The following is a 24815-nucleotide window of genomic DNA, read 5'->3' as shown; positions in this document are numbered from 1 at the left end:
TGCTGCTGCTGTGGTTGCGGATAGTCGGTCGTGCATCTCTGTAGCCGATAGCCTTCATGTGGGACTGTGAGAGCGGCACTTGAGATTAAGGGAAGATTTCCTCTTCTGGGCCTTTGACTCAGGAGATTTGAGTTCTCATCTCTATCATAAATTAGGGAACATTAGACGGACAGACTTCCCTATCAATGCCAGCATCTTTCTGTCACTAGCATCCCATGATATACAAGCATGTGCCCCTTTCATAAACTCATCAAGTCCAGATTTCCGTGGCCCCCGGAACAAGTCACTGTATCTCTCAGTGCCTCAGTTCCCTGTAAGGCAGAGATGATAGCAGTTTCTTTGTTTTGCCTCTGAAGATTGGCATTTCTGCATAATGCATCCTGTGCCTAAAACAACAAGGCTGTCCCCTTCCCTGAGCGTTCAGCTCTAACAATAATAAAATGAAATTAAGAACAGACACAGAAAAAAAACCCCTAGGTGTTAAGTAACAAGGAGGTTAAGACCAGTGTTTGTCGGGTGTTTTACTTCCCAGCAATGGCTGTGGCAAGCGTACATCTGAGTGCTTTTCCCAGGAGGTAGCTATCATGGAGGTGGCTTGAACTTTTATTTGTGATTTTCACGAGTCTTTCAGAGTGGTGTGTTCCCTACATTGAGGTGACTACTTTGAGTTCGCTTTTTTAATTAAGGTTCTGTATTGTAACTAGTCAATGTACATTATTGGGAGAATGAATGTCAATGCCAGTGCTTTTTCTTTCTCTCCTTTATCTTTGTCAATGATTCAAAGACATGATTTATGGTTAGTCTCCGTCTTTCAGGATCATCCATCAAGCGCTGGTTTCACTACAGGGCTCGAAGTTGTAAATCATGCAGAAAGGCTGTCACTCATCTCATTTAACCCTTTAAACACAAGGCTGGAAGAGGAGGGCTTTTCTTTGCAGAGCTGTAAGAAATAGCAATAAAATGGCCATTAAATTGATGAAGTTAGACTAATCTATACAGTTAATTGTACCTCGTAATGCAATAATTATTATGAGGGACAGTTAAAAAAACGGGGCATGACTCCACCCTCCCAGTTCATTCTGAGAACCTCGAGGACTTCAGGGCTCCATAAAATATGTCAGTTTTTGTTTTCTCTTTTGAGCTCCTTTCAGATATTTTAATGCCCATTACAGACATGAAGAGCTTTGCTTCGCTTTAGAATCAATCACAGGCTACTTCTGATGGTGACCTTGCAGTGACTAAAGGAGGGGTGCAAAAGCCCATTAGCAGCTGCTATTTTCAGCTTTGTAAATTAACAGTTCTTTTTATTCTCTCTCCTTTTGCCCAGTCCACTCTTCCTCTTATTTTTTTTTTTCCCCTTTCTTCATTTTTTTGGACAGGAAGACAGGAAAAAATGAAATGTGTAAGTGGCATGGGAGCTTCCACACTTAGCCTTGTCTCGCAGGCTTGAGGACTGGTGACAGCTTTGGCCAAGCAGCTGATTGCTTCTCCGTGTTCTCCCCTGCCAGCCTGGGCCGATGCTCCCAGGTCACATTAAGCACTAACTTTTTAGACAATGCCTCCACCTACTCCGAGCACAAAGCCAGGGAGACTGGCATTAAATAATGAGGTGTCTTTCTTTTTCATCTTGCTATTTTATTTAATTATTTTTTTTGGTTCAAAGTGTCGGAACTTGGCAATGGAGGGTTCTTAATGAAAAATATATGTTTGGGGTCTATTTGTTTAGATTCTGCAGTGACTTGATGGCAATTTTATCCCTGAATTATGTATGGGTCTGTTTTGCTTAGGCAAGCTGATGCAAACAACAAATATAGTTAGAAAAAGATATATCAATAAATAAACCGAAAGTTTGTAAAATACGAGTGTTTATCATCCAGACGGTGCCGCTTCTCGACTTTTTTACATGAACTCAACTTGAGATGGTATTTAGGAGCTTGGGACTTCTTCTGTTCTAGCAATCTTTGTAGCTTGTCACAAAAACAAATGACACCAGAGGGAACCTCGTCTTGCACTGTATTCTTTTGCATGAACCTCAGTCTTCTTAAGGTGCTCATAATTTAAATTCATATCTTGATTTATTGGAAGATAAAAGCCTACTCTTCTTCCCTCACAGACCCATGCTCTTTTTAACCCAGGCTCCTTTCATTTTCCATTTCCGTATTTGGCATCTGCTCACCTCACTCCAGGTGAATGAGAAATGCAGAGCTCCAAAGGCGGGTGTGCGTTGAGGATGATGGATCCTGTTTTATTGTGCTGAGGGCAGACAGAGTGCCCCTCTATTGGGGCATAGCAAACTGCAGCCTTCCCCGTTCCCCGCGTTAGCCCTCTGTGTACAGAGCTAATTCCTGCTATAAAGAATAACACCTGCCACTGCCTTGTGAGCCTTGGCAACGATCTGAATTTGTAAACAGGTCTTTTTCTGCATCTTACAGAGTGCTCAAGTTGTGAACTGAAAGTAACTTCGGGGCAACAAAGGATAAGATTTTTAATTGGGACTAAGAGAAACTTTTAATCGTCCATCGAGGAGATAGATTCACTTTTTTTAAATATAGTTCATTGCAAGCATCATGATAAGTTAACACGTGTTTTATTCTGGACTAAAATCTCATCCCATGGGGATCTCTAAGAATTTCTGCTACTAAAATATCACATAGAGGAAATCATAACTTTAGCATCTCTCTGCAGTCTTAATTAAGACTGTTCTTCTGATATGAAGCTGTGGTGTCTAATTACCAGAAAGCTGTCAGAAAGTAACTTTCAAAAAGCCTGAATCACAGAGTCATAGAATGCAGGTTGGAAGGGACCTCAAGGATTATCTGGTCCGACCTTTTTAGGTCATATATAGTTTAAATGAGCACCCTGTCAAGCTGAGCCTTGAAAGTATCCAGTGTAGAAGAAGCTACCACATCCCTGGGGAGATTATTCTAATCTTTAACTGTTCTCATGGTGAAAAGTTTTCTTCTGGAATCCAATTGGAATCTCCCCAGGAGCAACTTCTAACCATAACCCCTTGTCTTTTCTATGTGGCTCCTTATAAAAAGGGAGTCTTCATCCTCTTGGTAGATACACTTTATGTACTGGTACGTGGTAATAAGGTCTCCCCTAAGCCTTCTCCTCTCAAGGCTGAACAAACTCAGTTCTTTCAGCCATGCTTCATAAGGTGGATTGACCTGCATCAAAAAGAGTGGGTAAGACTAAAAATATTTATTCAGTTACAAATTTACCGTGCAAGTAATGTGTAGTTGTCAGCATTACTACTAATTCCTCTCTCAATATCCCACCTCACAAGATAAATTCTAGTTACAGCTTCTCTTCACCAGACAATTGCCTTTTGTCCAGACATGTGGTAGGTTTGTTTGAACAAATAAATGTCTCCTGCCATTTTTTGTCTTCCACATTCACAAAGTACTTGAAGTTTTCAATGTCAGTGTATTTCATATCTCAAAGTCAAATTTTGGCATCAGTGTAAATCCATTTTTACCTCCAAAAGCACACAGAAATTCTGCAGTGCAAAACTATTTGTTAACCTGCAGCAGAGTCAGGAATAGGCTTTGAGACTCAGTCCTAGTTACTGTTTTTTTCCTACTGAGCGGACGCCGTTGCCTCAAAAGGATTCACTTTTAGGACAAACTCTGCTCTTCTGTTTGCCAAGAAGTCAGCAGAGCCTGTGCTTGCTCATTACAAGTCTAACTTGGAAAGCTCATGAACCTCAGCTGAGTTTTGATGACCATCTGCCTAGTCATGAGACCATGACTGAGACGAGGGTTTTGGTTTTGTCACCAGTTTATTTTATAGCTCTACCTGCTGAAAGTCACTTTTCTGAGATTTGAAAAAGGTAAAAAAAAAAAAAGGAGAGGTAATATGATGAATGCCGACAGGTACATTTGCTACAATTGATTAAACACTTTTGCCATCCTTATGATTTTCTTTCACCCGCCTCGTGTGTTGCCAGAAAGAGAGGTGTGAGTGACTTTGTCACTGACATTAAACAGTTGTATATACTTCTAGCTGCAAAATGCTATCCCCAGAGTTTGTTTACTCGATCTGTATTTCCAATCAGTGCAGAAGGTTTACTAAAGCAGTTCATTACTGATTTATTTATGATGTATTTAGATAGCAAATATGGTTCTGTCAGCAGTTGCTGGCTAAACAGTGTTGACAGACATTAATAGCATATGGTATAGGAATGGAATTATGATCTTTAAGAGTCTTTGTGTTTCAACATACATTTACAGTTTGCGTTTTTCCTAGGTAGAGAGACAGAGAACTTCCAAACAAGAAAACAGTGTTTCTTTTTCTTTCTGTAACCTTTGGGGTTTGTTGGTGGTGACATTAAAATCTTCTGTGCCTGTTTAGCTGTTCAATTTAATGGAAGACAAATTCTCCCAAAGGTTTAATTTACTCTCACAAACTGAAATCACTGCATTCTCACCATGGGAAATGGCCTTAATTTTCCCAGCCTTCAGTATACATCAAGCATATAATTCATTTCTCCCCCCTCAATACTTCCCTCATTAGAAAACAAAGTTTTTGATATTTAAATGTTACATAGTTTAAGTTGAGAAACAGATCTTCTCAGCCCCGTAAAGTGCATTTGCAGGCATGATTGCTTCTCTCTGACAGCAATAGATTTATACAGGGTGGAACAGAAAAAGACTTGAATTTTTGACCTTTAATTGCCTGCTGCTTCTAACACCAGCATTTTTGCCAGTGTCAAGGGAAAAAAAAAGCAAAAAATGTGGCTGCTCATAAAGGAACGAAGAACAGGTAGTGGTGAAACCATTTTGTGGCACTTTGATACTGGTTGGGGAGACTAAACTGTGTTGGGAAAGAACTAGGGAGGAAGATGAATTTCATTCAAGACGTTGCCTCTCAATCACATGAGGACAAACAAATGGGGAAATAACACGGAAAATGATCTCATCCTTCTTTTTAGATTAATGATAATGAAGGGGGTGAAGTGAAAATACACTGTTTAATTTCCAAAGTCATAAGCAATATTTTGCTTTCCATAAAATGGAATTGGTCCCCAAAAAATTCTTTGCTGGAATTAGATTGCATTTCCATAGGATTGGTTGGCCTCAGCACCCTGCTTCAGAGCCCCTGCTAACAAATACACAGAGTTGGCAAAATGAAACGGAAGAAGGGATCTTCTGACAGAATGGTCAGGTCATACAGAATGCCGCCAGTGAGCGCAGGTGTGCGGTTTTCCAGGGGATGAGGCTTTTGAAGAACAGCTACACGAAGGATTTTTTTTTCTAAATGTCTGCTATTTTTGATAGATTGTTGAGAGTTTAGGATGTAGACACTTCCTGCTTCCTCTTCTATTGCCATCGAAAATTGAATATATGTACATATGTGCATACATACACACACCGGACAGAAAGAATGAACACTAGCAACAAGAAGAGGTCCTGTACAGAGAGCTAAAAAACATAAACCATTAAGTCAGTTCGTCCTCTGCCTAAATCCGTTTGCTTCAAAAGAATTACACGAGTAAGAAACTTAGCATATTGTACATGGAAAAGTACATGCTTATGGACCAGAGACATTAAGTGAGTGAGTCGCCAAGAGATCTAGCTTGTCTCAAATAGGATTTTTCTGAGGCAGTAGCAAAGACAGCGAATTTTTCTGATTCTTCTTCCAGTGAGTGTTTAAAGACTCTTGTTTGTAAGGGAAACAATATTAAAACATAGTGAATTCTTAAATAATGAGTTAAAAGCAGATTACGTCTTTCTAAATCTTCTTATTTTAAACATGGTTTTATCTCATTGTTTGTGCAACAGATTTCTAATCAGTATAGGAGAACCGACTGCAGTGGAGGAGATGAACTGGCATTGTGATACGTGTTGAAAAATAACAAAAATTCAAATACACAGTAGTCAACTTCCAGCTGTGCATTGGTGGATACATATGGTAATTAGTCCATGTAGAGAAGACATATTGGTAGCCAATCAAGACAAATCTTGTTCAGGTACTAGCTAGACCTGTGACATGCCTTGCCTTCACTTAAATTCTAGCATCAATTGATAAACTCATTAAATTGATTTTTTTTTTTTTAGGCGTTATTGCTGGTAGAAAGAGAAAGATAATCAGCCAGAAATGCTTTAAAAGGGAAGTATCGTTTGGATTTGAACCTAGTGGGTAAACTGAAAGTATTTAGACAGTCTATAATGAAGTGTTGTTGGCCTCTGGTCTGTAATAAATACTTCAATTTTACAGCTCCAAATCAACTTTACCCATAATATCTCAAAGGACTTTCTCTACTTAGCAAATCAAGTAGGACTGCATCCACAGCCAGTGTATCCTCATGTGTTGTCAAAAAAAGCTCTACTGAGCTGAGCTTATGCAACTCCCAGTGATACAGTATTTTTTTTTCTGGAAATTTTTCTTTATAGTATCAGTATTTAGTCCAAACTCTGTGTTTGATAAGCTGCACAAGTCATCATGAATAATTGGATTATTGATCACAGACAGATTTTGCTGGTATCCGATCCTCAATAATTTTTTTGGAGTTTCAGCAGTCAAGTTAATGTGTGAGTCATTCCATTTATTAAAAATGTCTTGTTCAACATTTCTCCATTTTTCTATCATTATGCGCTTACCACTCTATTTCTATAGGATTTCAGTCATTGCTTTAGGGTTCTTAGTTGAAATATAAGTGGAGGTCCTATAACACACTCTCGCAATATAAACACAGGTTGAATGTGGATGTACACGTAATATGCAAAATGCCCTGCAATGCTTCATTATCTAAATGCTCTCTGCATCAATTCCCACCACAACTTTTAAGAAAGTAGCCTGGTTTACCTTACCAATTCTTTCTGAGTGCCCTGATAATAATCCTACTCTGTTCATCCTCCTGATTCTCCATAGAATTTCAAGGAAAAACACTATACATGGATTCACCTGTTGTCATAGAGGCTAAAGCCCTGTTCGTGTTTAAGGAAACCCTCATGGTCTGAAATCTGTTCTGCACTTGTTTGGTTTGATTTATCTCCTGTTGTTTGCAGTTTCACTGATCACTTTCCTATTACTTTTACCCTTCCATCCATTTCAGTTTTGTACTTCTTTTTGAGCGATTTCTTATACCACCCCTGCCACCTGCTCCCACCTGATGAATTGTCTGCTCAAACTGTTGATCTTGACCTGGCATGGTCTCTTCCACAGAAAATAAATGATGCCACACAGACATATAATGATGCCTTAATAAACATCCCAAGTACATTTACTCCGCTGCAGAGCTCGAAATGTGGTGTCCCAATTGCATGCTCATGCCTGGGAAGCGGTGAAATGGAAGAGGTAGGAATTAAAACAAAAAATGGAGACGTTTCGATCGTTGTGTGTAACCACACTTCAGAATTCCCTGGATGGTTTTTTTCCAAGCTCTTGTTTGCACTTAGTGATTGCTAGAAAGAGCAATAAATATATTTTAATTCTTTAAACATTTTAAATGCTGGTTTTTTTATCCAGTGGTTTTTATTTTTTTAGATTTGGGTTGGCCGGCAGCAACAATTCATTTTTCAGAAAGTCAGTATCATGAGTAATAGGATAGAGGTCAAATGCCCTCTGTTGTTTTTCCCTTCTAAGTCTGAGTGAGGCCCCGGAAAAAAAATGCAAGGAAGTTTAAAAAGTTTTTTTATTCTGTTACAGAGTTGGATAGTAGAGACGGTTAATCCACTCTTTCAGCTCTTTCAGGATTTTGGTGTCTGGATTTTTGATCCACTAGACTGCTTTGTGAATTCCTGTAGGCCTTAAATGCAGTTATGATGGATATAATATATGGCTTTTTTGTACCTAGTGAGGTCCCTCACTTCAGCAGTGGTTACACCGTGATACCTGTGCTGAAGAAGTCCTTTCTGTCAGTAAGTGACCTTTCTGATTATTGAATTTTTTTACCATAACTCATAGTTGTTATTTCTTGCTGAGAATCAGGAAAAGCTGATCCTGTGCAGCTGCAGCCTTCTGTTGTTGCTGCCTGGGTTTTTTATGCTTTGTCCCATATGATAAATTTCAGTTATCACTTAGGACAGAGCAGGAATGCAATACTGAGACTGTGGTGATTATGATCTGTAAATTATCTGTGTACTGGCCCTGGATCTAAGTCCTTCCTTGGGTCATTAGAGACACGATTTAAAAGAACACAGCTTAATATTTGTGTTTCAATCATTTTTCTTTTTTTTTTTTCCCTTTGAAATTTCCATTATTTTAATAAACTTGATGGATACTTGGAAACTATATTTATTTTCCATATCAGCTGGAAGCTTTTTCCTTTTGACATGGATTGATTTGTTTTGCACAAGTTTCTTGCAGAATAGAACCAACAGTACTAATTGTACTACTGATAATTATTGGTATTCTTACTATAAATAGGCTTTCGTATCTGCAAGGAAACAGTAGGGTAGCACCCCAGATTTTCTGGAAAAGGAAGGAAAGCACCAGAGGGTATCAAAACCTGGAGCTGTTTTAGACAGGAAGACTTTTGTCCATGTTGGTAAAAGATTTTTGTGAGGCAGTATTGGTTTTGGGGCTCTACATTAACAAAATTAAAGTGTTGATAAAAAAAGATGCAGTATATTTGCATGATCTGATAAGAGAGTGATAAAATGTGATTCCCCCAAAACTTCAGGTAAAAATGATTGCAAGTTCCTGCTACCCAAGCCAGCATCAGTTGGTCCTGCCTCTTGTGGGGGGAACTTTTCAGGCAGGACATTAAAAGAAGATATTTCTATGTTTGGAACAGATTTCAAAGGCTCGCAGGTTGCTTCTTTCTGCAGCCTTCTCGCTGTTGGCTGCACTGAGATGTGGGAAGTGCCATGAGGCACTCTGTTTCCTTGGGTAGAGAAATGGCCAAACATTATGTAGAGGGATGCATATGTAATGTATATATTAAGTCCTCTTTTGGGTGGCTTGTTTAGGTATCCCTCATTCTGACAACAGAGTAAGGGATAAAAAAGAAACCTGTGGACTAGAATTAGTAGGTGATGGCACTCTGACCTGGGTTGTGTCAGTGTCAGCAGGAGGAAAGCCTTCTCTCTAATGAAACTTCGTTACCTGTGGCCTCTGTCCTTTTCCACAGCATGGACTGAATTTTGGCTGTTGTCTGTGACTGAGGAATGGTGTTGTGCGTGTACAGACTGTGTGTTTGAAGGAGATGTTTTGACCTTTTTCATCTCTGACTGGTGTTGCAAAGATGGAGTGATGTAGAACAGAGATTTTGTGACAGAGTAATAATAAGAAAGAATCTGACTGCCAGTTGCTCATTACTGGATCTCTTTTAAATGCCAGAACCTTCTATGTTTGCCTTCAAACAACACTGAGCACCTAAATCACCATAGTAAACAGATATAGAAAGAGACAGAAAGGTTAAAAGTGTACTCATAATCTCTTGCTTTTCCTCCTAAACATGTTTGATAGCAATATTGTTTCTTAAAAACAATATGACCTCATTTGTAAAGCAATATTCATGCTAAACTAGTCAGCTGTTAAATATACCCGGCACTCTGCATTACGATGAAGCTAAACCAGAATTTCAATTATTTTCTGGACACATTTAAAATTATAATACTTTACTGGGTTAGTGCTATAGTTCATCCAAATTACTCACAAAGTATCATATCAATCTCTTGCAACCGCTTATTGCTTACATATCTGAGAAGTTGGTCGAAGTAAGATGCTGGCTGGGGTAATGACCTTCATGCTGGCTTAGTGCTTTGATGGTTATGTGGCTATAAGTGCAGGGATGTCTAATGGTCAAAAGTCAACATTTGTGGGCCATAATATTTGTCACAAAAGAAACGAACTATTCATTTGGACCAACATTTGCAACAGTATATTCCTGAAGGGAAAATAAAGATGGAAATAAAACACTTGATGATCTATGGATTCTTCACTAGTGCTCTTTTACACTGAAATCCCAGCAAGTGAAAATTCGTACTTCAAGATTATTTGCTGTTTTTTTATTGCTGGAACACAAGATTAAAACAAAGGAAGATGGTGAGGAAGGTATATTTCATTATACTCCCACTTTCTACTTGTGTACCTTATCTAAAGAGGTGTTAAGAGACAGATGATGTTGTGGCTGTGGTTTTACCAGCTGTGAGTAGCATAGGTTTATGAACATTACTGGCAAGTATGGCTTAGATTGGATCTCACTGGAGCTGCAATATAGCTGTGTATCCAAAGGGGAAATGAAAAGGTCCACTGCTCTTTAAGCAAGTGTTATAATAATAGTGTACTTTTAAAGCCATATTAATGTATTTAAAAATAAACTATAACACTAGTCCCTAGTCAACAAGTTACTGCAAGGAACTTGCATTTGATGCAGCATCTTCAACTGTGCATGAATTCTTTAACAAAATTAATTTGCTTTAACAAAATACATGTGAAAAGTGTACTCTTCTCTACCCATCACTGGATTGTGAAGTTGAGTACTCGAGTAGCTCTAGATTTTCAGTTCACCAGGTAAGTATGATGCACTTCCCAGTCTGCTCTGCAGAGTGTGTGTACAAGAAACAGCGTTTGGCAGTTAAACAGCAAGGCTGGAATTTCAAAGAGAGAGCGACTGTTCATGGAGGTCGTCCGTAAAAACATCTGAGCTTTGAACTGACCCTGTGTGACTTGCAAGAGGCCACCTCAGCAGTCAGTGGCAGATGCTGGAGTTATGACAGTTGAGCCTGTCTCTTAGCTCCTTACTCTGGAAGATTTTCTATCAAGACTGACTCATTTAATCCTGAGCCACATTACCGAAATCAGGCTGCTATTGTTTACATATTAATACCTGATTATTAAGCAATTAAGTAATTGTGGTTGTGAAGCATCGTTATGCCACGGTCTCTCTTTATGGCACATAGGCCCATCTACTCTTAACCTAAAATGGGACAAAGTTGACATGTTTATGATTTTTATTGAATTGGGGCTTAAACTCTTCTGCGTGGTGCTCTGTACTCCTCTGTATTTAGCCAGGCTGATCTATTTTGAATTGGAGAGGCCAAGAAATAAGCAGCCTTTTAAAAATAATAATCAAATAATTTGTCTCTCACATTGTATTATTCGATGCACTGAACAAGCATCAGTTGTTAATGGAAATAGTAATTTCCCACAGTCGCAGACCATACCTAAACACTCAAAGAAAACTGTGTGAAGGGCTAGTACTTCAAGACTTTAACACATTGAACGTGGTAATGAAAAGAATATGATTATATGTATCTATTTTTAGCATAAACATTGTGCTTTCATACGCAGAATTCTTCACTCTGATCAAGAGCCTTTCAGGGAAAGTGTTTACTTTCACTGGTTTATTACATCTAATATGTCCAGCTTTGAGTGTACCCCACGTACACTGAAAGCCAGGGCCCAACTCTTTTCAACGGGAATGTGTTGTGAAGATACGCTGTCCGTGAGTTCAGCCATGAACTCAATAGAAATGAGTCAGAAAATTATTTTTTAGGGTAAAATGCAAGTGTCCATAAGCATAATCCTCATCTTCTTTCTATTTATAATTGTATTTAATATAAATGTACTTCATTACTGGAGAGCGGTCTTCATGGCCATACAATAGCAAACAAATTCTTCAGAAGCATCTTTAATTATTCATTTGACTGTACTATATTTTATGCTACTTTTCATAAATGTTAATCTTTATTATTGCTCTACCAGGAAAAAAAAAAAAAGAAAGAAGGAAAGAAATACCTGTTATTAAATGACCTATCAGGCTGACATGAATAAATGTTGGTAGCTATTTAATTGTTTCCCATCTGCAGTTTTATACAGTTTCTATCAAACTGAAGGGTAATTTTTTTAGTAGCTGCTTATTTTAAATGTACAAAACCCTTGTGTGTAATTCCATTAGCTGCCCTACAGCATTGCAATCTACAGTTTCCCTGAGGCTGTTGTGAAATATTGATGAAATCCTTGCTTTTGTGGCTTCCTCTGATACACTAAACATTTGTCTGATGTTAGTTGAACTTGAATGGATCTGTTCAGAGTTATATCAGTAGTGACTTCAAAGGCTGTAAGGCTGTTACAGTTTTTTTTACAAACTGAAGTTTCAAAGCCTTACCATGTGGTACTTTAAAAAAACAAAGTTCATATCAAATGAACCAAAGTGCTAGCAATACACTGGTAAGACTCATTACAATTTCAATTTATATAGATATATATTTTTCTTGTGATTCTGATTGTTAGCTCATGCCATTTATAGAAATTTAGATTGGTATTTAGGGGAACCTATGATAATGAAAGAAGGAAAACACAACTTGAAACTTGGGTTTTAAGTGAGGTAATCTATAAATTTACAAAGCCACTCTGCTGTTTCCCACAACAATAAAAGGACAAGTGAAAACACGAGAAAGACAAAGAGAGGCAAAAGTTTCAGACTTACTTTTTCAACAGTAAACTTATTTACGCTGATGCAATTAAAATTACTCACAAGGAAAACATAGTTGCTGCTACGGTGTTCCTTTAGTTGTTCAGGACCGAACTGCAATTTGGAAAGCACCCTTTTGTGTCTTTGCTAGCAATTAAAAGCCAGTCGTATTGATGTTGTGGGGATGTGATGACTGCCTAGTGCTACCTGTGTCTAAAAGGTTGCCCACCAAGGACAGGATAAAGCCTTGGGTCCGAGGGACAGGTAGACGGGATGGATGGTGCAGAGGCGAGGGTTTGCTGCTCGTGTGCAGCAAAGGGCTGTGAAGGTGGAGTTCTTTGCTTTCAAATAATGCAATGACTCATAGCTTAGAAGCGTATTTGTTGAAAATACAATCTGGAGAAAATCAAACACCTTCAGCTGGTTGAAACAATGGAATTGTAATTTCCAGGGCTTTGTAGAAAATAGCAAACAGAAATGTTCTTAACCAAAGGCAAATTATTCACTTACACCATAAGCCCTCATGTAAAGAACTTGAACTGTTGGCTCTGAACATGGTTAAATTCATTTCTGCAACAGGCAGCACCTGGCTATCCAAATTCAAACTGACTGAATCCAGACCAAGACAAATCCGACTGAAGTTGCTTTTCTTATTTTTTTCTGGCAGTGCAATAACTGATTATGAAAGCAACATCGACCTTAAATAAATTTATTCAAAGAAAAGCTCTATAATAATTCTGTCCCTGCTGTGGACTCGGCTCAGCTGAGCGGATCAGCGCACCTCTCTTTTTTTCAATCTTCCTTTTGTTTGTGTTTTTTTCCTGTTTTATTATTGGTTTTGCTTAGAGTTTATGGGTCGCTCACAAGCCGGTTCCCTGCACATATGCTTCCAGCCACTGATTGTTTTCATTTGAGTCATAACTGTGTAGGATGTAATGTACGAAAGACATAATCTGTTCTCTTTTGTGCTGCTAAAAGCCCCACTGAAACTAGAGGGTATTTTGCCTCCTTAACCAGTAGGAAATTGGACATTTAATAGAAAACTTTTATAATACAGCTCTAATTAGAGTACAACAAAATGAAAGCCCAAAATTGCTTCATTTCAGCATCATATATAAATAACGGTTATGGCTCGATGGAATTGCTTTTGTGTGTTAAAATTCAGTTATGGCAGAAGCCACTCCAAGTTTCCTTGCTCCTGAGCTGCAGTGGTTTGCAGGCTCTGCACCGCAGAGGTTGCTTCTGTCCTCCAGCAGTGGATGGTAGTGGATGTTTCCCTACTCTGGAATAGGCAGGAATTCATACAGTTGTATCAGCTGCTGTAACTGTTTGAAAAAAGAAAGATGTAGAAAAAAAGCAAAGGAATACTAGGAAAAATCTGTCCTTTGAGGTGGCAAGTTGGTTTAGAACACAAAATTACACCACTAGGGTGATGATTGAATCTGCCTTACTGAGCCACTGCAAAATTGAGTGTGATGAGAAATACTAATAAGAGCAAAAGGTAAATATACCTTCCCATTATCCAAAATAATTAACTGGCCTCCCAGAAAAGAGGCAGTTGAGCATATTCAGCTTTCTAAGAGGTTTTGAAGGTTTTCTAAAACCTTCATCAGGATGCACATAGCTTTAGGAATAAACCTCACAGTTCCAGGACATTTAGACCAGATGAGAGAGATGCTTTTTCATGTTCTGCACCCACAATTTAGAGCCAGATGCTCTCTGCTCCCTCTGTGATGAGAATGGTAACCTTTCCCTGTGTTTTATTTCCTTCTTGCAGAACTTGACAGAAGGATATCTCTCTGCTACAGAAATTGTTAACATAGTTTAAAAAGCTTTGATATTATATATTTCACCCGTGTATTACAAATCTCTGAGAGATTCTCTGAGAGTTCTTTCCATGAAACTCCATTTCCAGAGCGCTGGATTCGTTTTAGACTTCTTAAATTCCGAAATGTCTTTCATATCAGAGTTACACAGCAGAGTAGGGATTTTCTTTCCTCAGTTGCCAATTCATGTCTTCAGTTGATTTTCAAACTGGGATGAATCTATAGCTATGAACTTCTACAAAGAGCCAGGTTAAGATTTGTCTTTGCGTACCTAATGTGGTTAGACATTTTTGAGAAAAAGGAATGAGAACTGGTCATTATCCATTATCTGCATGAAATATTTCAGAGAAAGGAACAGCTTCTGCCAAACACAAAAAGATGTTTGAGCTGAAGCCAGACAAGAAGGAAATAAGATCACCTTATAGCACTGCAAGATTGCTCTACTAATGATGTTATTTCAAGTAAAATTGGAATATATATATGAAGGAGTGCAGATGGTGCATGTATTTTACATGGATTAGTAGTGTTGTCCTGGACAATGATTCACCGTCCCTTTTCTTGGCAGAAAATAAATTTTCCAGTCTTGGAAAGAAATATGTATATATATTAAAGAAATGTTTCTCTATGTGGAAAAAGAGCAAATTTGGGTGAAAATAGCATCCACTGGTGGAAAAGTTTAAAGTCAGAATGAACACTTTAAAAAAAAAAAAGATGTATTCACACTCTACAATTCAAGGTCAGAAGTGATGTATAATGTGGTGCAAATTACAGATTAGTCAGGGGTATGAGGACCTGAATGTCAATACTGGATTGAGCATCACTGGGAGCTTGGCTTGGTTCTGTCTGCCTAGTAGGAACAAGGCTTCAAAGTGAATGTGGATGGTTTTAGACCAGTAAGCTCAAAGAAGAGTTTTTGCAGGTGTTTTAACTGGACCTGGTTTCTTTTAATTACTCTTTAGAATATGCTAGAAATATCTAAGGAAATGTCATCTTCTGAAGAATAAAGAATGAGCTGTTTCTTGCAGCCTTTGTCCTAGAGTAGCAGGTTTCTTAAGTTATCTTGAATCCAATCACGAAGACACAGAGGGAAATTTTTTCTAAGTTAAAGTGCTTTAGAATTGTGTTTATTGTTATTATCCATATGATAATATTATCTTTACTGATGTCATGATTTTGAGATACACTATCTTGAGATAAATCAGCACCAAAACCAAATACTGTATTTCCATTTAGGAAGCCAGAAATTGCTTCAGTTCAATTCTCTGAAACTCCTGAGTTTTGTCCAGTGTTAAAGATAGTGACATTTCAGTCCCCCACTTCTTCAGGACTGCACATTGCACATCTTAGATCTCTGCTTGGCCTGTTTAATTTTGGTGGGAAAATCATCATCTGGGAAAAGGAGGAAACAGTCATCCGTTTACTGACTTTGAATCCCTTTATTTATTTTTTTTCCTGTAAGACAGCTATATATGAGCATCTCAGAGCTCTGGAATCTCAGAATAAGCCTGGGGGAGAACCAGTGGGGAGAGGACAGGTCACTCAACAATTTATTATATGGACATCACTATGACAAATTTATGCTACTTATTACAGACACTGCATTTAAAGCGTGTGGGTGTGCAGGTTTAAGACACCCTTTACTTACAAAATAAATAATGCAAAGTCCACTTAAATTAATGTTATTTCTGTTAAATAGCTACATCAGTTCATATCAAACTTCATGTCCAATGAAATCTTCGTAAAAAGCGCTGTTGGAAGGACACACGCATTTCTTTTACTCTAGGTTGTCTGCACACAGGAGGTCTACACTGCTCTTAAACTGCCCACAAAATTGAAATAATTTAAAACAAATAGAAATGGTTTTGCAAGTAGGATACTGAAATGTGGTTTCAAAGCTTCCCAGTACGCTTAACCATTAAAACGTACCTGACTGATAGTTTGGTGAAATTTTGATAGTGCTTTATAATAAGTTACTTTTAGCACTTGCATAAGATTGTGTCTGTTATCTTATACAGGCAGAAAAAATGAGGATTTCTCAGCACAAGTTACTCTTCTGTAAAGGTTATAGTAAACATGTCAATGCCTAATTAAGCAGAAAATTTTATCTGTATTGTGGGGGATGTGCAGCTGTCTGGTACTTCCACTAGTAAATCCTTTTAGAAGGACAAAGGATATTGTGAGGAAGAAACTACTGTATGTATCTTCCAAAGGAAAAAAATTGCCTTCTGGTGAAAAATGGGTTAATAGTATTCAAAGAACTGGTGCTGAAATGGAGAATCAAATTTGCACCGACCCAAAACTGTGTGAATACTATTTGTTGTCTGTTTTGTCTGAATCCTTCATTGGATTCCCTCCTTATTTTTGTTTTGCTCAGTGTAATACACTCGGCGCGGTGAAACCTGCTGGCAAGGGGCCAGCGTTGCTACCTACGCTGTACAGTATCTCTAACACCGCGAGAACCATGTCAGTCCTGCTCATCAGTTCGTGCTGCTTGTTTAACAAGGTTACTACTCCTGACGTGTAGGAGCTTTTGCCGCCTCCATGTCCTTCCATTCTCCTCATCTCTCTGAAAAGCATATGAGCTCAGAGAGGACTACATGGAAAGCATTATCTGTTTATTAGGGAAGAAGTCTAGGAAGGAGAAAACAATATTTTGTTCTTAGTGTTGTCATTGCTGCCTGCCTCAATTTGCTGTCTGTAAATGGGGCTACTAATATTTGCTGTACCCCAAGACAATACTAGAAGGTTTATTTTTTAATATGTAACGCTTCATATTTAATATCTAGCTTCTTTGCTGAAAGCATCCGCTGAAGAGCACGGTCTTCCTACTACTGTGCGATTATTATTTTATCATAAAATGATGTCACTGCTGTAATCTTTGCTGCTGGTTGCGAAGCTGCCCGGTGTTACCCCTGGAGTAAGCTAAGCCCAGCTCTAAGCTGGTGAGATCTGTGCAAGTCCGGAGACCCTGGGAAGGGTGTAGGAAAGACGACTCACATGGGTTTCTTAGCTGAGCCACAGACAGAGAATTCATTTCCCTCTTCTTAGAATGCAATTTCATCCAGGAAACAGTTCCTCTAGTTCTGGTCCATCTCTTTGGTTTGATGGTAAACATGTGCTGGAAGGGCTGAGATACATATGCAAATAGATTGGAAAACTGAAACATCTGAAAAAATAGGGGAAAGCTTTGTCCATATGGTAATCAAAATGTTTCTACTTTTTCTGCCAATTCCTTTTGATTTTCTAGAAGAATATAATTTGTGCAGGAATACCTGGGAACAACACGGACCAGGTTCTCAAAAAACATGGTTCTCAAAAAGCCTTAAAATGTCTTTTCTCAGAAGATGGGAAGGAATTGGATTTTGAACAAATACATTTTGGGTCATTTACCTTGTGCTTTCTGAGCTTTCAAGGTTACTTCATAATTACAAGTATTAGCGTTTTATTTTCTATTTGCTTCGTTATTTTTAATGGTTTACATACTTACCTGACACCAAACTTAAGAAACACAACAGAGTACCCCTGAGACTGCAGTCACTGGAGTTAGCAGCACTGCCTTTGCACCTAAATCGAAGAGTGCATCAGCATATCTGCTGCAAAGCCCTGTGTTTCTGAAATCGCCATTTAGTTTTGATGAGTGGTTGTCGATAGCAGTGAATTATTCCAGTGTCTTCTAGCATTGTGCATAGCAGCTTTGCAGTCACTATTGAAAAAATTACACTGGGGTTTTGTGAAAACGTATCTGAACCATCCGTTCTGCTTCATCCCTTCTTGTGAAGGTCTGGGAGTGAGTTGCTGGCTGTCTTCAGTCACTGTGGGTTTATCCAATGACTGCAATGCAGCCAGTTCACCCTTAAAAATCCTTTTCTCTAATTCTTCAGCCTGTTTTTAACCAGGTCATCTCCTGTAACTCAGGCAGGATTCCTGCTAATATAAGGCCAGAAAAAAAAGCACCAACTCACTTAATTCCTTAATTAATTTTAAACTTTACAGCTGTTGCAGTATCAGGTTCATCTTCTTAATCAAATAGTTAATTTGTCAAAGAAAAGCTTTCTGCATTCGTTCTACTTTTCCAGTTTTCCAGTTAACTTTGGTCTACTTCTGTCACATCCTAATACTTTTCTGTAACTTCCAAGGGTTCTTGCCCTGAAATTTATGTATTTGTTTTTACTGAAGCATGATTTGCTTTTATGCTACGCAGTACGTTACTTTTATAAACAAAGGAGTTCCATTTATGCCTATTAGCACTTTCAGATGTTGTGTTGTGACATACAAATTATTTGTGTACGTTCTAAAGTGCATTTTTAGGTGATCAAATGGCAAAAGTTTACTGTACCTAGATGATGCTATGAACAAGAAAGATTATGGCAGTTATTTTCTTCTGTTCCTTGCCAATTCTACCCTTTCTTTCACTGAGGCTAAAACCAATTTGATAGAATTGAAGCTTTTAGTATAAACTTTAAATTCTTACATATGAATTTTCCAACTGTCCCATTAGAGGGCAGTTAGAATTATACTCCCATGACAGGAAAATTATTAACTCAGCGTCTCTGGCAGTTATAAAGAATTATGATCATCTGCCAATAAAATGCAGCAACCTTCACAAAAAGAGACATCATTTGGTTTTTTGCACTTCCAGAATTAACAGACAGTGAAGTTGTAGATTAAAACAAAGTCCTGCAGAGAAAACACATTGTGAAACTAGAAAGCTCAAACTGTAGTATTCCCCTTTAACAAATTATTTCATATATTGACATTACATTTCAGGTTATGTCCAAGAGGAGGATTTAAAGGAAGAGGAAGACATAAAGGAGGAGGAAGAAGATGATGACGACAACAACTCAACTGCTCAGCTCCAGGGCAGCAACGACACTGGCACAGATGAGGAACATGAAGTGGGTCCTGATCAGAAAGGGGCCTTTAGCTACCAGAATTCCCCTGTCAGTCATATTTCTAACCAGGATGCAGAAAACGAATCGCTACTAAGTGATGGTAGTGACCATGTTGCAGATATTAAAAGCATTTGCTCTAGAGAGCCACAGGACCCAAAAACCAGTGCCCATCCCAAAGCCCAGAATGAAGCACACAATTGCATGGATAAAATGACAGCGGTCTATGCCAACATACTGTCAGACTCTTACTGGACAGGCTTAGGGCTGGGTTTCAAATTGTCTAACTCTGAAAAGAGGAGTTGTGACAACAGAAATGGAGGGAACAAAGCTGATTTTGATTGGCACCAAGACGCACTGTCAAAAAGCTTACAGCAGAATTTGCCTTCCAGACCTGTCTCAAAACCCAACCTGTTCAGCTCAGTCCAGCTCTACAGGCAGAGCAGCAAAATGTGTGGAACTGTGTTCACGGGCGCCAGCCGGTTTCGGTGCCGGCAGTGCAGCGCTGCCTATGACACGTTGGTAGAACTAACGGTTCATATGAATGAGACGGGTCACTACCAAGATGACAACCATAAAAAGGACAAGCACAGACCTACCAGCTACTCAAAGCCCCGAAAAAGAGCTTTCCAGGACATGGACAAGGAAGATGCACAAAAAGTTCTGAAATGTATGTTCTGTGGTGACTCTTTTGATTCCCTTCAAGATCTGAGTGTTCATATGATAAAAACAAAACATTACCAAAAAGTGCCTTTGAGGGAGCCGGTACCAACCATTTCTTCAAAAATCGTCACTCCAGCAAAGAAACGTGTGTTTGATGTTAACAGGCCTTGTTCCCCTGATTCCACGACGGGATCTTTCTCAGATACTTTTTCTCCTCAGAAGAATGCGAACTTGCAGCTATCATCTAACAACCGCTATGGCTATCAGAACGGTGCCAGCTACACGTGGCAGTTCGAGGCCTGCAAATCCCAGATTTTGAAGTGCATGGAATGTGGAAGTTCCCATGACACCTTGCAGCAGCTCACAACCCACATGATGGTCACTGGCCATTTCTTGAAAGTCACAAGTTCAGCTTCAAAGAAAGGAAAGCAGCTTGTTCTGGATCCTTTAGCTGTGGAAAAAATGCAATCCCTGTCTGAAGCACCAGGTAATGACAGCCCAGTTTCAAAATCAACCAATAAATCATCTGCAGAATGCATAGCTCCCACCCCCGAACTAAAAAAAGAAAGTAAAAAAGATAAAGCTGATGATGCAAACAAAGAGGAAAAAGCAGTAAAAACTGAAGAGTATGAAGATGCTCTTCAGAAACCACTGGATCCCACAATGAAATACCAGTACCTCAGAGAAGAAGATTTAGAAGATGGTTCAAAAGGTGGTGGGGACATTTTAAAGTCCTTGGAGAACACTGTCACAACAGCCATCAATAAAGCTCAAAATGGAGCGCCCAGCTGGAGTGCATATCCCAGCATCCACGCAGCTTATCAGCTCTCAGAAGGAGCTAAACCGTCTTTGCCCGTGGGTTCCCAAGTACTGCAGATCAGGCCAACAATCACCAATAAACTGAGGCCAATAGCTCCTAAGTGGAAGGTCATGCCTCTGGTCCCTATCTCAGCAAGTGTGGCCCAGTGCACTCAAGTGAAGAAAGAAGCTGATGACAAGGAGGAGGTACAAAAGGACTATGCTAAAGAGGGCATCCAAGCTGAGCCTGCCTCACTCAGCCAGAGTGAGAGAGAACCTCTCCTCAAATCTGAAGCCTCTGTGGAGCCAAAAAAGACAGAACCGTGTCCCTTGAAAGAAGAAGACAAAATTAAAGAGGACAGCGGAAAAGAAAAAGCAGTCCTCAAGGAACCAACAGCAGCTTCTGTTAGTAATGGTTGTGCTGCTGCCAACCATTCATCTGAACTGCCTTGCGTCAACCCTCTTAGTGCACTGCAGTCCGTACTGAATAATCACTTGGGCAAAGCCACTGAGCCTTTGCGGCCTCAATCCAACTCGAGCCCTAGCTCTAGCACAATTTCTATGTTCCACAAACCTAATCTAAATATGATGGAGAAGCCAGTTTTATCTCCTGCTCCAACCCCACCAAAGCCTGCAAGTGTGTCCAGGCACTATTTATTTGAAAACAATGATCAGCCTATTGACCTGACCAAATCCAAAGGCAAGAAAGCTGAGTCAGCTCAAGCACAATCTTGTACTTCTCCACCTCAAAAACATGCTCTGTCTGACATCGCTGACATGGTCAAAGTTCTTCCCAAAGCTACTACACCAAAACCTGCTGCATCTTCAAGGATCCCATCTATGAAATTGGAAATAGATGTCCGACGCTTTGAGGATGTCTCAACAGAAGTCTCTACTCTGCACAAAAGGAAGGGCAGACAGTCAAACTGGAACCCTCAGCATCTTCTTATTTTGCAAGCTCAGTTTGCTTCCAGCCTCTTCCAGACGTCTGAAGGTAAATATTTATTATCAGATCTAGGACCACAAGAGCGCATGCAGATTTCAAAATTCACTGGACTGTCAATGACCACCATCAGCCATTGGTTGGCAAATGTCAAGTATCAACTTAGGAAAACTGGAGGAACAAAGTTTTTGAAAAACATGGACAAAGGCCATCCAGTCTTCTATTGCAGCGACTGTGCGTCTCAGTTTCGAACCCCATCTACTTACATTAGCCACTTAGAATCTCATCTAGGTTTCCAAATGAAAGACATGAACAAGCTGGCTGTGGAGCAGCAAACCAAGGTAGAGCAAGAAATCTCCAGAGTTTCAGTTCAAAGATCTCCTGAAACAATAGCTGGAGAAGAGGACACAGACTCTAAGTTCAAATGTAAGTTGTGCTGTCGGACATTTGCAAGCAAACATGCAGTAAAACTTCATCTAAGCAAAACACACAGCAAGTCACCAGAACACCATTCACAATTTGTAGCAGAAGTGGATGAAGAATAACTCTTAAGGTATGCATGCTCTATAGTGAGTTTTATTGTCATCATTTTAAAGAGGCTTCGTAAGATATTCGTGCTTTCTTAAATGTAGGAAAACAGTATAAAATGCATAATGTACTCCTGCTTCATTTATCCAATTTTTTGTACATATCCATTTTATAATGTTTTCGAGAAGAGAGCTTGGTGAATACATAACCACATTGCCCTATATAGAAAAGTTGCTTCTTATTAATATTTTCAAAATAGCTCGTTTCCCATTTCTCACTCTTTTTTTGTTTCTAAAAATTAATCATTTTATATCCTGTGAACTTCAATGTGGAATGCAACAACTAAATGCTACTCTTTGCAATGAGAATGGGAAAAGCAGGAAGAAAAAGCACTGAAAACCAAAAGTTTATTAACTCCTTCAGTGCTAACACACCAGTACATCTGGTTTTGGTGGAGGAAGAGAAGATGATTCAAATGTCAAATTAGCAAAATCTTAATTACTCCAAGTTTTCTCATAATCTCAAACCCAGCCTCAAGAATCCACAAATAACTCTGGAAAGTTTGTATCTAGAAATGTTATTATTTTTTTGGTGATATTTGGATATTCAATTTTGTAAAATATTTTAATATTTTACACTTAAACACTTACTATTCTGAATGGCCCTTTATGTCGCATCGTTTTAATCTGTCTCTCCATCATTCCTCTTTTAATCCTTATGATGTTTATGTTTTGTTTCATGTTGTTGGGAGCGCTAGTCAATCCATAAACATCACTGACGTCAGTGCGAGCTTTCATATAACTGGGGGGGTTTAATGTTTTATTGAGAAAGCAGCTTGATTTTTTACAAGTTTAATAATTCAAAGACCTGTTAGTAGGATACTTCTATGTTTCTGTTGCTATTTTTCGCTGAAAGATACACCAACCGAAGTACTGCCACAACCAATGTTTATAACATGTAATGTAATATTCAGATGATACACAATCTTTGCATTTTTAATTTTACTTGATTCACAAACTTGAATATTCTTGATTTAAATAAATATGCAGAACATCAACTAAAAGTCCAAACAGAAGTTTTTTGTTCTAACGAGTTTATTTCCAGGAAGGCTCTGTTAGTCATTCCCGACAATTTCTCCAGCAGACTCAGGCTCTGCTGCTATTAACAGAATAATCATGTGCAGATTCAGGTTTTCTCCAACGTGTTCATTACTCGAATAACATTCGGAAAATGAATTCGTCAGACAACCAAAATTAAAGATGTGTTGTGAGTTGTCACTTACGCCACCTGCTATTGTGGCTGTTCTCTGGCTAATTGAGGGTGCAAGCACTTTGAGGATGAATACCCGTTTGTGTGAAGATTTCACGTTTGTTTGCTGCAAATATTCATGAACCTTTAAGAAACACTTTCTGTGTACAGAGCCTGCACAAGGACTATGCATCGCTTAAGCTCCATTAAAAAGGCTACTTTTGAATAATTTAAACCACTAATCAAAGGGTTACTTTGGGATGGGTAGTAGAAGCTATTACTATAGAGTATAACGTCAGTATTCAAGGGCGATAAGATTTAAGTTTTGCATACATCTTGGATGTGCTGTCTGTATTTGACTGGATTTATCCTTTCTGCATGTTTTAGCAAATTCTGTCTAACTCAAAAGGTGTTTTGTTTTCAAAATAGGGCTAATACCCTTAAGTTTCTATTTTGACCTTTTTAACCCAACATTAGAGCTCAAGAAATAAATGTTTCTTGTTTATCTGACCATTCAAAATCAACATACCTGACAAAATATCAGAGAGCTACAGGAGATTGATTAGGACAAATATACCATACTTGCTTCCTTCCTCACCAGCTAATGATTATTAAAACTCTGACATTCATAGTTTTCACACAAGAGATATCAGAGCAAACCAATAATTTGGATACTATCAAACAAAAGCTATCTGCCAAATATATTAATATAACAGTTATTTTGGCACATTCATGGCTTAATGCATGACAAATGTTTCAGATTTGGTCTTAAAAGCACCATGTTATTACTGAGGCAAACCGAACACCCACCTTTATAAACATGTTACTATTTCTGAGGATTTGGGGAACAAATACAAAGGGAAAAATCTTCAAGGGAAAAAAAAAATAGTGGTTTCTGCATTGTAATGACCTGCACAGAAACATCACAGGTATTATTGAGGTGATATGTAAGTACATAAATAAGGTACTGTCCTTCCTGCCTTTGGGTACCGAGAAATTGCTGTCCTCTTAATACTCATCCATTTCTAATTTATATCAAGATGCAGGTTGTATCTTACCTTTGAAAAAATATATTTAAATTGCAATGACAGAGTGATAGCACTGTTATCTGGAACTATAATTTTAGTTGGTATGCATGATAGCACAAATTGTATGAAATGATGGGGTATTTCGGATAGCATTGTAAAGATTTTATTACAGTTTTGGAGCTGTAAGCCTACCGAAGTTCTGACTATGTTAGAAGAGTGGAGGCCAGAGTTTATTCATATCATTTCTTCCTGAGATGTGCAAGGAGACTAAATCAAATAACAGGGATTTTCAGAGTTTACTTATTCTTTCCATGTTATTTTTAAGATTCAGTATACATTTGAATAATAACATAGAGGAGAGCACAGTATTTAGAAACAAGAAATATAAAGCATTCCGAGGATCTTAAAACGTGCACATACATCTGCATTTACTTCTTGGCAATATTGTAGTGAAATAGAAATAAAAATAGAGAAAATATGCGGAAATAAATGGAAATAAAACATTGGAAAGAGTACTCGAAAGTA

General features: G+C 38.5%; 1 protein-coding gene across 4 annotated transcripts in view; it reads left to right on the top strand.

Annotated features, from left to right (window-relative positions):
• The window catches only part of TSHZ2 (teashirt zinc finger homeobox 2), a 228119-nt gene that overhangs the window by 116094 nt on the left and 87210 nt on the right, over window positions 1–24815 (top strand). For all 4 annotated transcript variants that reach the window (XR_008452571.1, XM_054081328.1, XM_054081330.1 and 1 more), the window contains exon 2: window positions 18961–22039. Coding sequence is in view for 3 of the 4 variants with exons in the window: in XM_054081328.1 (XP_053937303.1) it covers window positions 18961–22031 (3071 nt within the window). In the remaining variant the exon portion in view is untranslated. The remainder of the gene's footprint in view (window positions 1–18960; window positions 22040–24815) is intronic.

This window comes from Cuculus canorus, chromosome 16, assembly GCF_017976375.1.
Source record: "Cuculus canorus isolate bCucCan1 chromosome 16, bCucCan1.pri, whole genome shotgun sequence".
Classification (NCBI taxonomy): Eukaryota; Metazoa; Chordata; class Aves; order Cuculiformes; family Cuculidae; genus Cuculus; species Cuculus canorus.
The sequence above is the reverse complement of the archived record's forward strand: the minus strand, read 5'-3'. Positions and strand labels throughout refer to the sequence as shown.